Source organism: Mobula birostris, chromosome 6 (assembly GCF_030028105.1).
Source record: "Mobula birostris isolate sMobBir1 chromosome 6, sMobBir1.hap1, whole genome shotgun sequence".
Classification (NCBI taxonomy): domain Eukaryota; kingdom Metazoa; phylum Chordata; class Chondrichthyes; order Myliobatiformes; family Myliobatidae; genus Mobula; species Mobula birostris.
In genome coordinates this window covers 81179362-81194530 of record NC_092375.1, presented here as the reverse complement: position 1 = coordinate 81194530, position 15169 = coordinate 81179362, and the positions used below count along the sequence as shown (strand labels likewise).

Sequence of the window (15169 nt, the reverse complement as noted above, 5' to 3'; positions counted from 1 at the left end):
CAAATTTCATGACATGTGCCAATGATGTAATAGGATCCAGGATCAGCCATGATGGAATAGTGGAGCAGACTCGATGGGCTGAATGGCCTAATTCTGCTCCTATGTCTTATGGTCTTATGTTAAGCCTGAAAACGAGAAAATTTGCTGATGGTGGAAATCCAAAGCAACACCCAGCGTGTGATTGTGATTCTTGAACGAAAGAGGGCTGAAGATAATACAAAGATCTCCACCAAGTTCCCAACATTTTCCTTCCTTGCTTCCCTCTGTATTCTGCAACAGATCTAGTTGATTCTAGATCGTTTCAGGTGGCTGCTTTCCCCTTGAACGATGTGGCAAAACAAGAGACTGTATGTTTGGAGCAGGATCCAGGTGTACCGGATGTCAAGTGCAGATGCACATTCCCTCCGCTTGGCGTTCGATTCACCTGGCGGCCACGATGATTGGCAGACGCGTGTAGCCACGCCCCTCGGGGGGAATGCCGTTGGGGTGACGCGCAACGGCCTCGCTTTAGCGCACAGGTAGTGCTGCGAGCGATCGCCATATTGAGAGCGGAAGCGGCAGGCGAGCGCGGAGAGAAAGGGTGGGGAGGGTGACGGCTGCTGATCCGGCACCCGGGAACGGAAACGCACGGGAGGGACCCGAGGCCTAACTACGTCGCACAGGCTTGGAAGAGCGCGGCCGGTGGCACCTTTCCACCCGACTGGAACCGCAGCGCTCAAGCCTCCCCGCCCGCTCCGTCCCGTGCGCCAGGCGGCAGCCCCCGCCCCTGCCCCTTCCCGGGAAGATGCCGCTCGCCCAGCTGGTGAACCCCTGGCAGAAAATGGCTGTGGAGAAGGAGAGCGAGGTAAGCCGTTACCCCCCTGGCAGGCCGACGCGAACTTTTGTTTCCTGTCCGCGCCCCGCTGTTCCTCGTCCCGTCTCTCCACGGTCCGAGTAACCTCCTGTCCCATCAATATCGACACTCAGCCTCTTCTACCCCCACTCTCGGAGTCATTTCCCCCGCCTCCCGAGACACGTTCCTTTGGTCCCTCGTCTTCCCACCACCTTTCTCCTCCTCAGCTTCCGAGCTCAAACTTCCCTCGCACCCCGAACTATTTTCCTTTTCATCTCTCTCCCCCCCCCCCCCATTCGCAGAGTGCCCAATCCCCACGCCCTCCAATCTCCGGCTACCCCTCCCCTCCATTCGCCGGTTCCCACAGGGGACGTTTTACACTGCTTTCCCCATTTGTCTCATACGTTCCTCTCGGTCTCCTCACTTCCCCTCCCTAATACATTTTCATTTTGTTTCCCTTCACCGCATTTGTCCCCACATACTGTCACTAAACACACCCCCTTTTCGCTTCCACACGCGTGCGACCTCCCTCTCTCACACACACTCGCGCTACACTTTCTTCCTCTCCCTTTCTCTCTCTCCCCCCCCCCCATTTTATTGCATGTTCAGGTTTTGAATTTGTATCTTAGTGTGTGGGTGGGGTGGACGAGGAGGGTCTGTCTTTCTGGTCTGCTTTAACTTTGTCGTTATCATTGTTAATAGGGTGTCTTGTGTCTTCAGTTAAATAGGCTGGGAGATCCGTCTCAGTCATGATTACAAACAAAGCCAAGTACATGATGTAGCCTTCAGTCAGTAAAGAACATAGTTTTCAAGGCAAAACGCACTGGAGGAACTCAGCAGGTCAGGCAGCATCGGTGGAAATGAACAAACAGACGACATTTCAAGCTAGACCCTTCTTCAGGACTGGAAAGGAAGGGGGAAGACGTCAGAATAAAAAGGTGGGGGGAGGGGTAGGGGAAGGAGGATAGCTAGAAGGTGATATGTGAAGCCAGGTAGGTAGGGAAAGGTAAAGGGCTGGAGATGAAGGAATCCAGCATCTATAGCATTTCTGGTGTTTAAATTTTCAAGGATCTACATTTTGACTTTACATTCACAGTCTATTTTTCAGGTTTTTGTGTTCTTTAGTTTTAATTCAATGTCTGAAAAGTTTGATACTGTAATTTCTATAAGGTTGCTTTTGTCTTACAAAAATAGAATTAGAATCCATTTGAAGTTAATTTATTGATTTGTTTTCATTTGCATGACATCTTATGCAAAACTGTGTCTTAGCACTTTGCTGTTGCCTTCAAAATTTGAAATTTCTGAACCTGATTAAAACCTGGGACACTTTAGGCTTTTATTGAATTATTCAACATTTAGCAACTGTACCTTTATAAAGTTCTTATACTATTGGATCTTGGTATCTCATATCTTCAAGCTAAACAACAACATAGTTGACTGATATTGTTCCAAGTTTTATTTTGAAATGACTTGTTTGAATTGATGTCAGCCTCGTGGCATGGCCTGTTTGAGGCTGGAGATATTCCATGTGGCTGCTTAAGTCACAATCTTCTATTTGCAATATGTTGGAACCGTTTTTTGGCTGGGGATGGTATAGGTGTTAAGGTCTGCAGCCAAGTCTATTTCTGATTTCTTATCTCTAGAAGTTGTTGCTGTTTATATACCAATGTAAAGAGTAGAGATTTGTCAATGAAACAATTGACAACATGAGAAAATTTTTTTTTGCAGTTGTTCAAGTGAATTTCTAGATAATTGGTAACTCTGAACTGCAGGTATGCTTTATATTTTTCAACTTTTTTTGTGTGCCATACTCTGCCAGAGCCTCAGTGACCACTTTTCAAGTGGTTGTCTTGGAGGAAAGATCCTGTGAGTGGTTCCCCACGTTCTTCTCACAGCGCAATCTTTTTTTTTTTACGAGGCCGAGTTGAGAGCTCGACATTCAACCTGGCACAGCTGGAAAGCATGCCCGGGAGCAGCCCGACTGGGTTCGAACTCGTGAACCTTTGCTCCGGAGTCCGGCGCTGATGTCACTGCGCCACCAACCAACTTTACGGTGTCCTAAACTTTTTGTATATCGTTTGGGGGAGAAAAAACTTGCACAAGTTTAGCAGGGTGTTACCTAAGATGGAGCATTTCAGTGATGAGGAGAGACTGAATAGGCCAAGTTTGTTTGAAGGAGAAAAGGCTGAGGGGAGGTCCTGACAAAAGTATCTAGATTACATGGGACATAGATATGTAGATAAGAAATTATTCCCCTTGCCGAGGTGTCAGCGTATATGTTTGAGAGGTCTGAGTGGGAGGGTAGAATTTTCACCCAAAGGTTGGTTGAAATCTGGAATGCATAGTTTGGGAAGACGGCGGTACACGAACATTTAAGAAGTGCTTAGATGTGCTGTTGAATTACATTCTCATGAAAGGTTATAGCTAGAATGCTGGAAAATGGGAAGAGTATAGATAAATTTTTGATGGCTGATGCAGACGATTGGCTGAAGGGTGGTTTCTATTCTCTGACTGCTTTAATTTTATAAAAGTTGTCGACAGAATTAGCATGAATGGAAGTGCCATTTATCAGATTAAGTTTAGTAATTTAGCTTTTCAAAATTACAACACTTGTATGATTTTGGCATAATTGCTTCCTTTAATATATTGCGTTGGTACTGATTTCTATTCATTTGTCATAAAAATGTAGTAATCAAGATAGCGTAAATATAGTGGATTCTGGTTGATTGGGACGCATCGGGACCTGTACACTTTGGCCCACTTAAGCGGTTGTCCCAATTAGCTGAAGTTTCATAGAAGTAGTTACAAGGCATTTAAAAAAAAAATGATAAATCATCGTTTACCTGAGTAACAATTTGTATATTCAAATGAAATACAGACAAATTAGAACACTACTAAAACTACAACAGTACTACAACACTATTAATAATTATTGACGGAGGAATTAATCTGTCATGTTCTTATGATTGACTGTAAATGAGTAAAATCAGTGCAAATAGACTGCCTTTGTACCATTCTTTAGATGATTGCATCCTCCAAATGTTTATTTTCATTGTAATATTTAAGATGATTGTCAATACCTTCAAATTCTTTGTAATTCCAAACTTGAAGTAGTGAAATCATTTCATTTTCACTCATTTCTAGCATCTCCAAGCCTGAGTGCTTGAAACTGCAGTGAGCAAAACAGTTCCAAATTGTCTTGCTGCTTATTTCTTGCCAACTATCATTGACAAAAATCGCCACTTCTTGAAAAGACACAGAACTGATGCTATTTAGAAACTGATCTCTCTAAGCACAGTGTGTCTAAATCCACACAAGTGAACATGACTGCTGGTTAAAAGTTGTTTGGCAATATTCTCCCGCCTGTTTTCGCGATTTAGCTTTTTTACTTTTAGAGTTGTCCCAAATAAACTGCTTCCCTGATTAACCGATTTTCCAATTAACTGGAATCCACTGTATAAAACAGAATTGCTACATACTGTGCATTCAGACATTATTAATATTTTTATAACAGTGATAACATGCGAAGTGCAAATCTCCTAGTACATATACTCTGCCTAAAGTTGTTCATTGGCTTTTGCATAAGATGAAGTTTCTCCTCTTTATGTATCTTTTTGCCTCACAGTCAACATCGTTTCCCCTAAGTAAACTTCTGCACAGCCAGAAACCAACTGAGAGCCCAAACAGGGGCACAACACTACGTGACTCCACCACTCGATGTCAGGCTAGTATTGCTATACAACTTAACAGTTCTTCACAGTATGAGGTATACTTAACACTTTGGAACATTTCTGTATAACATAGAATTGGTTTTAAAAGATGCATAGTAATATGCAATGGAAGTGTAAATGGCAATTTCCAAAAATAGCTTGCATTTTCTAATGGAATGATTTTAATTTGGGTAATGGATGTGCAGATATTTATTGTGGGTGGAATAATAAAGTCATTGCCCCGTTGCATTTGTAATTTGTCTGTTTTCATATGAAACAATTCCACTATTCATAAATGTTTTTGTAGGATTTGAGGATTTCCTTTGTTGTAGGATTCTGAGAACATCTGTAAGGTCATGCCTTGAGAATAGTTTGAAGGTCTTGTTCATCATTGCATTTTGAGTTTTGTTGGTTTGAATACTTTAAAGAACTAATTTACTAGTTTAACAACATTAATTATTCAACTGAAGTTCACTAAGTATTGTCTTAATTAATACTTTGTTCTTGATTAAAAATCATTTTGCTATTTCTTGTTTGAATGAGCCAACAGTTTAATTAATGGTTTTTCGTTTGCTAAAGGAATATGATTATTAATCCTTCAGCTGTCCTGAAGCCTTGAACTCTTCACAATGGTGTTCACAGGCAGAATAAGTCAGTATAATTTATTGTGTAATTAGTTAAGTAAAACTACTTTAGGCTGTCAGAGTTTTCAACTGTGATGTGCACCACTGATTTCCCAGAAAGCTTCTGCTAGCTGAGCTTGGCAGGCTGGGCTTTTAGAAATTTGTGACCAGTCTTGTTACTAAAAATGGCAAGTTGAGTTTATTCCTCTATGTTTGCTAGAGCTGTTGGGGAAGAATATAGTTGGGAGCTTAACATCCAAGGATACACATTGTTTTGAAAGGACAGGCGGGTAGGCAGATGGTTGGGGTGCCCCTATTGGGAAAAAGTTAAATCCTTAGAGGTGACATAGGATTGAAAGATGTAAAATCCTTGTGGGTAGAGTTAAGAGACTGTAAGGGTAAAGAGATCCTGTTAGTAGTTAAATGCGAGCCTCTGAACAGTAGCCAAGATGTGGCCTATAAATTGTAATGGGAAATAGAAAATGCATGTCAAAAGGTCAATATTATAATGGTCATGGGAGATTTCAATAGCAGGTAGACTAGGGAAAATCAGGTTGTGCTGGATCATGAAAGGGAATTTGTAGAATGCCTATGATGTGGCTTTTTAGAGCATTTAGAGCCCAATAGGGAAAACAATATTCTGTATTGGTTGTTGTGTAATGAATTGGATTTGATTGTGGAGCTGTAAGACAAAGATTACTCACCCTGCAATTTGAGAGCGAAGTTGGATGTATCAGTATTACAGAGGCATTTGAAAGGAGCTGGCCAAAGTTGGTTGGAAGGGGACGTCAGCAGGGATGACAGCACAGCAACAATGGCTAAAGTTTGAGAAATTCAGAAGGTACAGGATAGATGTATCTCAAAGAAATAGTTTTCCAAAGGCAGGATGACAACAGTGGCTGACAAGGGAAGATGAAAACAGCATAAAAGCAAAAGAGCATATAAGTGCAAAAATTAGTGGGTAGATAACTGATTGGGAAGCTTTTAAAAACTAGCATGGATAGAGGATTGGCTGATTGGCAGGAGGCAAAGAGTGGGAAGAAAGGGCGGATTTTGTAGTTTGCTGGTAGCTAGTATTCTGCAGGGGTCAGTCAGTATAGGAACCACTTATTTTTATGTTATATGTCAATGAGTTGAATGATAGAATTAATGGTATTATGCCCAAGTTTGCGGATGACACGGGCAGGAGGTGAGAAAGCAAGGAGGCTGTGGAAGGACTTAAACGGATTAGGAGAATGGGCAAAAAAATAGCAGGTGGAAATTTATGGTCATGCACTTCGGTGAAGGAACAGAAGCATAGACTATTCTCTAAATGGGCAGACAATTCAAAAATCGGAGGTGCAAAGGGACTTTGTGCAGGACTCCTTAAAGGATTAAGTCGGCGGTAAGAACTAGAATATAAGCACAAGGATGTAATGCTGGGGCTTTATAAGGTACTGGTGAAGCCTCACTTGGAGTATTGTGAGCAGTTTTGGTCCCCTTATCCAAGAAAGGATGTGCTGACATTGGAGAGGGTTCACAAGAGGCTCAAGAGAATGATTCCAGGAATGGAAGGGTTATCTCTTGATTGCTTCATGACTCTGGACCTGCACTTACTGGAATTTAGAAGAATGGGGGGGGGGGCATCTCCTTGAAATCCATTGAAAGACCTAGGTAGAGTGGGTATGTGGGGGATACTTTCTATAGTGGGAGTACCTAGGACCAGAGGCACAGCCTCAGTAGATGGTTGTCCATTTAGCATGGAGCTGAGGAAATTCTTTAGCCAGAGGGTGGTAAATCTGTAGAATTTGTTGGCATAGGTGGCTGTGGAGTCCAGATTACTGTTTCTTTAACACGGAGATTGATAGGTTCTTCATTAGTCAGGCCGCAAAAGTTTATGGGCTGAAGGCAGGAGAATGGGTTTCAGAGCAAAAAATGGATCAGCCATGATGAAATGACAGAGCATACTGAATGAGCCAAATGGCCTAATTCTACTCCTTTCTGTTATGGTCTTCTCCAGAGTTATTGACAAAGAAAGCCTTGGAAATGTCTTTTCTCTTCATAACCGCAGTTATCAAAAGTGGAAGAACCCATGTAATCTTTTTCTTTAAGTATATTCGTCAATATTCCCTTGACCCCTCACTATCACAAAACTGTTTTTTGTTGTCCAGTTTTTAGATTGAGCCAGAGACTTCTACTCAAAGATTTATTGCCATTCTACAGTCCAGTACACTAAAAAATCTTTAGAGCCTGGGTTGCTGAAGGGGGAGGCACCTGGTGAATAGGTTGGTGGATGAAGTTCCTGTCTGTGTGGTTTATACAATTTTGGTGGCTGTGGTTCTGGCCACTTTTCAAAGATAAGAAAGGGCATTTTATTCCAGTACTGGCAATTCACAAGGTTGAATGTTCCAACATGAAAACTGTAGCATGTTTGTAGGACCTTTGATTCAAGTTCAAATTTAGTTATTCAATGATACATGAATATAGTCAAATGAAACAGTGTTCCTCTGGGGCCATTACCAAAAGCACATTGCACATAGCACAAATAGCACATATGGTCAATTTCAGTAAAACATAATTCATAAAGAGAAAAATTATAATAATATAGCCCAAACCCCTGTGTGGCATGACTAGATTGATGACAAGTTATCTTGGTCCAGCTTGTTCTTTCACTGAGGAGATACCAGAAGGGCAGTCCTCAACCCAGTATCGATGCCCCTCAGAAGCTCTCCCATACCACCTCAGCGTCTCCTCCCCTAGTGGGCTGCAACAAGTGATCCCACAGCCTAAGCCTAGCCTTCTCTACAACTGAGGCAATGCAGCTCCCCTGCTGTGGTCTTGCCAGTGAACCAGACTTGCAGTCTTCTGTATTACAAATGGTCAAAAAGGTCTTGCGATCACAGTAAAAAAAATGTCCAGTGTAATCACTTGCACTGAGCACTGTTCAAGTCCAGGCAAAAACATAACAATAAGTCCAGCTCCATCACTATCAAGCAACTCAATTACTAGAGAGTTTTGCTGCAGTAATGACCGTCTCTGTCAATTTATTAATTGAGCATGATTATTGTGTTCATGAACAACTCCTTTGTATTGTATCAGGATAGTAAAGAGTAAATTGGACAGACCTTGGTCCATTTTCAACCAGTAATTATATTTTCATTGTTTTGGTCTTGTCTTCCCTATTCTTCAGGCCTTTCTAGTCATGACACTTAATACTTTTCATAAGGCTTGTTTACTGGCTACTTGTCCTTAAGTTTGATTGCCTATTCTCTGGTTTTGAGATGACAGTATGATTGTGCTGGTACCTTCTTGATTTGCCCATATCTGACCCGAGTATGGAACAATATCGTGTGATTCAATGAGACAGCAGAAATGCAACATACCAATAAAGACTGTGATGTTTCTCACTAGCAGCACTGAGGTGATGTGCAAGGAGTTCAATTAATCGAGTTAAGAATGGATGCTTAGAACAATATAGCCATTGTGTATAATTAAAGACTTGAAGTATAAAATGAGACATGATTTTATTGAGTTTTAGAGAAATTTTAAAAGCTCGGTAGCCTACCACTATTTCTCACATCAGTTGTCTTAAAATATACTTACAGATTCAAAGATTAGCTTTATTTGCCTTACATACATCAAAACAATTTGTTTACTTTATTCCTGATCAACAGATCAACTATTTTCTGCTGTTAGGTTTTGTAGTCAACTGGTATCTGTTTTGAACGGTAGCATAATGGTTAGCGTAACACTGTTGCACTGCAAGTGACCTAGGTTCCATTCCCACTGCTGGCTGGAAGGTGCTTGTGTATTTTTTTCCCCAACCACATGGGTTTCCTCTGGTGCTTTGTTTCCTCCCACATTCCCAAGACATATGGGTTAGTAGGTTAATTGGTCAATTGGGTGTAATTGGCAGTACGAGATTATGGGCCGGAAGGACCTGTAACACTGCCATATCTCTAAATAAACAATAAAAATGTTTGCAGTTGAGTGTTAGCTGTTTGTTTATTATAACCAATGACCTTGCTTAAATATAGTAGGGTTGTCAGAGCTAAGTGTTTTTACACAGTGGTGAGTGCATGGAACGTGCTGCCCGCAGGTGGTGGTAGAGGCAGATACATTAGCGATATTTAAGAAACTTGGAGAGGCACACAAATGATAGAAAAATGGAGGGTTATGTAGGTGGGAAGGGTTAGATTAATCTAAATTAGGTTAAAAGGTCAGCACAACATTGTGGGCTGAAGGGCCTGTAATGTTCAAAAATAGTATAAAAGATGCAGCTCTCAAGAACAGCATTTTTTTTTAAAACTGATCTGTTGAGATTGTATTGGTTCAAAGATTAAAATGTGTAATGACTTACATCTCAATTGCTAATTGAGCATCTAATATCCAATCACAATGTGAAGTAAGTCATGGAAGACCCCTTTTCTTTCAATGAAGTGTTTTTCATGATGTGCTTAAATTCCTGATACAATTGCTTACTAATTATTTATTTGTCATTCAGGAATAATCTGATCATATATTGAGCACTTGACCAGATTGGTATTACATAGATTACTTGTTGAAGTGTCAGGTGTGCTTTAGTTTATCAGCATCTTTTGTTTGGCCAGTGTCAGCCAAATTAAAATATTCACATTATGCTCATCTATAATGAGCATAAATAGTTATCTGTATAAAGTTAATGGGGAAATCTCTAAATGTGCTTGTGGTCTTGGGCGAAGTAGGAACATTTACTTTGGAAAGAATTTGGCAATTCAGGAGATGAATTACCACAGAATAGCACGTCTTTATATTTGCTGTTGTAGCTGTAATATTTATGTGGCTGGTTGTTCATGATACTGGTGGATTGTGAGAGATTCGATTACAAAGATTTTGAGCATCAAAGGATCTTTGGGGATGGTGATGTTACTTAGTAGTTATGAGCCCATTTAGGACCTAGACTGCGTGGTTGCTTAGAATTTTATTAGAGTAGAAAATTGATCAGCAGCAAACATTCCTACTTTAACCATATCAAGGTAAGTGGTGGATTGAATCAGGTATCTGCCCTGAGGAACTCCTGTCAATGTTGATTGACCTCCAACAATCACTACCATCCTCAAACTCCTGATCCCTCTTGACTTCAATTTCATTAAGTGTTGTTTTCCAAGTTGTTTATTTTCTTTCAATATCAAAGGTGGCAGCTCTTCTCTTATGGAATTCAGCTCTGTCTCAGCCTCTTGTTAATTATTCATCATCATTCACTACTAGAGTGACAGAAATTCAGTACTTTTGATCTCTTAGTATAGTGTATGGTGATTCCAATTTAAATATTAGTTGATTTTGGTGTGGTGTTGCTACTAGTTTGTGTACTTATTAAACAGTTTGGGTCTTTGATGGTAGAATAACGAATTTGGGGGCCTGGATTTTGTTGACAACTTTAAACCAGCAAAGCTGCTAGCTATCAAAGCTGTGGGGGTTGTGGGCAGCATCATCAGGGAGTGGAGTTGCAGCAGTGTGGAGTTTGAAGTCTGAATACCAGTTGGCCTTTTGCTCACACTTGAGGTTCTTTGAGCCGAAAGAAGCCCTCACATTTAGACTCAGTTAAGCTCTGACAAGGAATCATTGATTTAAAATTTAATGCTTCCCCACAGAAGCTGTCTTGACTTTCTGAACATTTTTGGCATTCTATTTTGTTTTTCAGATTTCCAGCATCTATGCTTCTAATGTAGCATGTTGAATTAGTGTTAAAGTGCTGGATCTGATCATTTAGATAGTCAATTTGAACATTAGTGAATGTTGGTAATGAACATTAAAATTGTGAGTTAGTCCATTCTGACTGCACTTAGTGCTGCTTCTAGTTAGAAGTCAAAAGATGCTGTATCAGAAACTATAATAGGATGGGTATTATCTGCATTGCCATGACTAACTTTCCATGTGCTATCAGAAGGTGTCCCAGGCCACTGCCATCTGGTTGTTGCAGTTGGTGAGGCAGAATGTACTTCGGGACTGGGAGGTAATATTAGAATATTCTTGAATTGACTGATAAGATCAATGTTACAAAAGCAAGTCCCTAACCTTGAAGCTACTTATCACTAATTCTAGTGAATGTTGGCCTCCAACGTCTTACTCCTGTTTAGATTCTGGCAGATGTACGTGCCTTGATTTTCATTTTGAATTTTCACTGATATAAAGTTTCTCAAGTAAGAGGCAAGTGAGTGTATTGTCTTTGTGCTGGAGTTAGATTTTTAGCAGTAGTAGACAAGACCTCGTTCACCTCTTCCATCTGAGTGATTTTTACTGTAATGCACTGTAAGTTTAATATTTTTGTATAGATGGTTAACAAAATGTTCTTTCACTTCTGGGCCTTGTTTCTGAATCTATCTCTAATCCATAGGATTAGTGTCTTGCCATGTGGGTTTTAAGGTGTCTGTAGATTTACAGTAGTAGGTGTTATTCCTGGACTAAATAATTTGAATTCAAATTGAGCTTGGAAATTATTCAGTCTGATTTGTGTACTGGTTTTTGATTAAAGTGATTTTTAAAATCTTTCATGCATATCTCAGTGATTGTTACATCTCTCTGATCAGGCTTGCATTTGTTTCCTCTCCCACACCAGAGTTGCATAATTCTCAAAAATTATTGACATTGATTAATAAAGGCCGTAGAAAGGCAATTTGGATGCTAAGATTGATAGGACTGAATTTGAAAAGAGGACAAATACTTTCGGATCGCAATAAATTGCTTATATTAATAAGACAACTCTGATGCTGCTTCAATTCTAGTTGCATGAAAAAGATGGGGAGAAGTAGTGAGGGAGAGATGTACAAGAGTACTAGCATTTGAGCAAGGCAAGATTCTATGGGGATGTGTGAACTGATGAGTCTTAAAGGGGACCCCAATGACTGCCCTCAAGTTAGTGTATAGCTGCTGTTGAATACTATGTTAACAATATTAACCACATCCTAAGACACATTACAACAAGTAAGTTTCAGAAAACTTGTCAGTAATACTCAGTGCATTTTTAATGACATCAACGAGTGGATTTGAATTGAGACTAGCTGTCTACTAAGTGGAAAGAAGATTTTGGTGAACTGATAGTCTTCTAGTTTGACAAAGGTTTGTGCACTGTTCAATCTCGACAGAATTTCCTTTGGTAACATCAGTTTGGAGTAATCACTAAAATTTTTGTGAAACGTCTGGAAACAAATGACTTGCAGTTAGATGTAGCTGTTTATAGCTCTTTTGGTCTTTGATTATATGTGGATAAAACATTGTTCTACTGTAAACAAGGTTATTGACTGATCTGGTAATAATTGGTTTAATTTGAAGTGTCATTTATTCATCACAAATCACATGAACATAACATTTTCATATAGGCTTCCAAGTTATTTTCCTAATTTATTAAAAAGAAATGCTGTATTTTTATGCTCTCTACTTCACACTAATTTGCAGTATCGTCAGGAAACATGGCCATAATTTTTATATTGAACAAAATTTCTGGATTATCTTTTTGGGTTAACAGATCTAATTTGGAAAATATAATTGTAATTTCTAATTGTACTAATAGACCACTGTCTTGACAAATATAATAACCTTTTAAAAGTGTAGGGTCCAGAAAACATCTGGTCTGAAAGTGAATATCTTGCTGATTGGTAGAGCTGCCTCTGTAGAATGTGAAAATTGTATAGATGTTGCATTTAACAATACCTTTGTAAATAAAAAAAAAAAAAATTTGATCTGCTAAGTGAAAATTCAGTTGGTGCCACTGTAGCACAACAGTTAGTACAACACTATTTCAGCCTGGGGCGTTCCAGAGTTCAATTCTGGTGCATTTCTGTAAGGAAACTCTACTCTGTACCCCATGGAATGTGTAGGTTTTCCTCAGATGCTCCTGTTTCCTCCCACAGTTCAAAGACGTACCGGGTAGGTTAATTGGTCATTGTAAATTGTCCCATGATTCGGTTGGGGTTAATCAGGTTTGTTGGGGGTTGCTGGGTGGAGTGGCTTGAAGGGCTAGAAAGGCCACTGTATCGCTAAAATGAAGTAAGGTACAATGCTGAATAAATGGTCTTCAAACCCCGTTATTGGCTTCTGACATAGTATTCTACAGGTTACCCATGTAAATTGTAATAAATGAAGTGCTTATCTTCAATGGGAATGAAAGTTTTCGTCCAAATATATTAATTTCAAGTTCACTTGAATATGATTGGAACATGGAAAATTATTTTTAAAATGTATAACAATGTAGGATTTGCAAGCAATGCAAAATCCCATCAACTCATTTTGCATTGGATTTTGGCAATTCTTGGTTGCTTCAAAAACTGAAAAGTTCTCATTGTACATCTAAGTAGAATCATTCTTTCAGCTGAATATATTAGACTTAATCTATTAAGTATATCACTTAAGCAGATTGGTGAGGTCTAGTTGGAAATAATATTTTATAACTACTCAGATTAAGCAGTATTTAGAAGATTTAAAGATTCAAACTGACATGCCTGAAAATTAGGACCATGTCAATTAATATTTATGATTTTATATTTTTGCTATTTAATACATGTCTTTGTCTTTAAATTTTGCAGCAGGATGGGCAGCAAATGGCAGATGAGCCCATGTCAGAGGATGAAACAATTCTTCAAACTGTAAGTCAGTGATTTCATGCGAATATTTGTCTTTTTTAACTATTTACTTTTGTAATCATTTTGTAAATAGTTTATTGGAAATTGTTCATTGGGCATTTCACTAAATTTTTATAACAAATAGGAAACTGAGTTGGTGAATTCGCTGACACATTGAGCACCTATGTTGCTGATTGCTTAGCTTAGTGATCTCAGCGTAGTTTTATCAATACTCTCAATACTGCAAATTTAGCAAAGGAAGGTGCTTTTGATTCAAGATGAAAGGAATATCTCTGTGACCAGGGCCGGACTTTAGGCAGGGCTAGGCTGGGCTGCAGCCCAGGGGCCAGAGCTGCAGAGGGGCCCAAAGGTAGCTATCATCATGGCAGACAAAAAAAAATACGAGAGTGGAGCACAGAAAAGAAACAAGAAAAAGAGGACTGTGAGAAAGAAGCATTAAAAAAGACATTGAAATTGACAGAATTTTTTAAACCTGTTCTCGATGATGCAGCAGTACTATCACTCTCGTCACAGTCTGAGACTGGTGGACAAATGGAGACTTGTTCAACAGCCAGCGTTAGCACAGGACCACCATCCTTGCCACAGTCAGTGACTAACGTTGAAGAGGCAGAGAGCGTGACTTTGGGATTCCCGACCACAGAGGCCTCCGAGCAGCCGAGTTGGGCCGCCATTAATGTTAACGTTACCGCTACTGAGGATCCTTACACTGATCCTGCTCGCTGGGGAAAGGAAACGTTAGTTGATTCTACTACTAGTAGTACGTCGACTCAGGCCTAGGGGGCTGGCATTGAGCACGATGACGGACTCTCCACTTCTCCCTCTTCCTCATCAGTGTGGTCAGTTCATCTACATTAGCCGTGTCGCTGTCTTCTAGGAGCGTGTTGACCATAGCCTTGGGAGGTCGCCCAGGGTTCATCCTCCCATTGGGCTCCCATATGATGACGGCTGGCAGGTAGCTCGAGGTGGCATAGACAGTGCCCTGCTAGTTGCAGTCTTCTCGCCTCGACTTTAGTGGTGAGCATTGGTAGGTTGTCATAGAGCTCAACGTTCGTCATGTGCTGTTGCCAACTCACGTCAAGAGCCATCCGGAGCATTCGTATATAGCAACCATCTAGAGACTTTTACATAGTAAACACAAAATAATCTGCAGATGCTGGGGTCAAAGCAACACTCACAACACGCTGGAGGAACTCAGCAGATTGGGCAGCATTCCACAGATGCTGCCCGACCTGCTGAGTTTCTCCAGCATGTTGTGACTTTTGCATAGTCTCGCATCAGAACGTGAGAATGGATTCTGACTGCTATGAAGACCCTCTTTTTAAGCCCTCTGGTCAGGTTCAACTTCCAGATTTCCTTCACGTCGTTCATAGCCCTCCACGCCAGCACCTTCCGTATCTTTATGGCCTTCTC

At 40.3% G+C, this 15169-nt stretch overlaps 1 protein-coding gene across 6 annotated transcripts in view; it reads left to right on the top strand.

Moving 5' to 3' along the window:
- Positions 1–488: 488 nt before the first annotated feature.
- LOC140199141 (ribosomal protein S6 kinase alpha-3) overlaps positions 489–15169 on the top strand; it is a 139527-nt gene continuing 124846 nt past the window's right edge. The window contains exons 1-3 of one of the 6 annotated variants that reach the window (XM_072260728.1): positions 489–844; positions 4458–4598; positions 13706–13762. In XM_072260728.1, the coding sequence (XP_072116829.1) occupies positions 785–844; positions 4458–4598; positions 13706–13762 (258 nt within the window). In that variant the 5' untranslated portion in view covers positions 489–784. Of the gene's footprint in view, positions 845–4457; positions 4599–13702; positions 13763–15169 lie in introns of all 6 variants that reach the window. The other 5 variants (XM_072260731.1, XM_072260730.1, XM_072260727.1 and 2 more) reach the window with 5 other exon arrangements.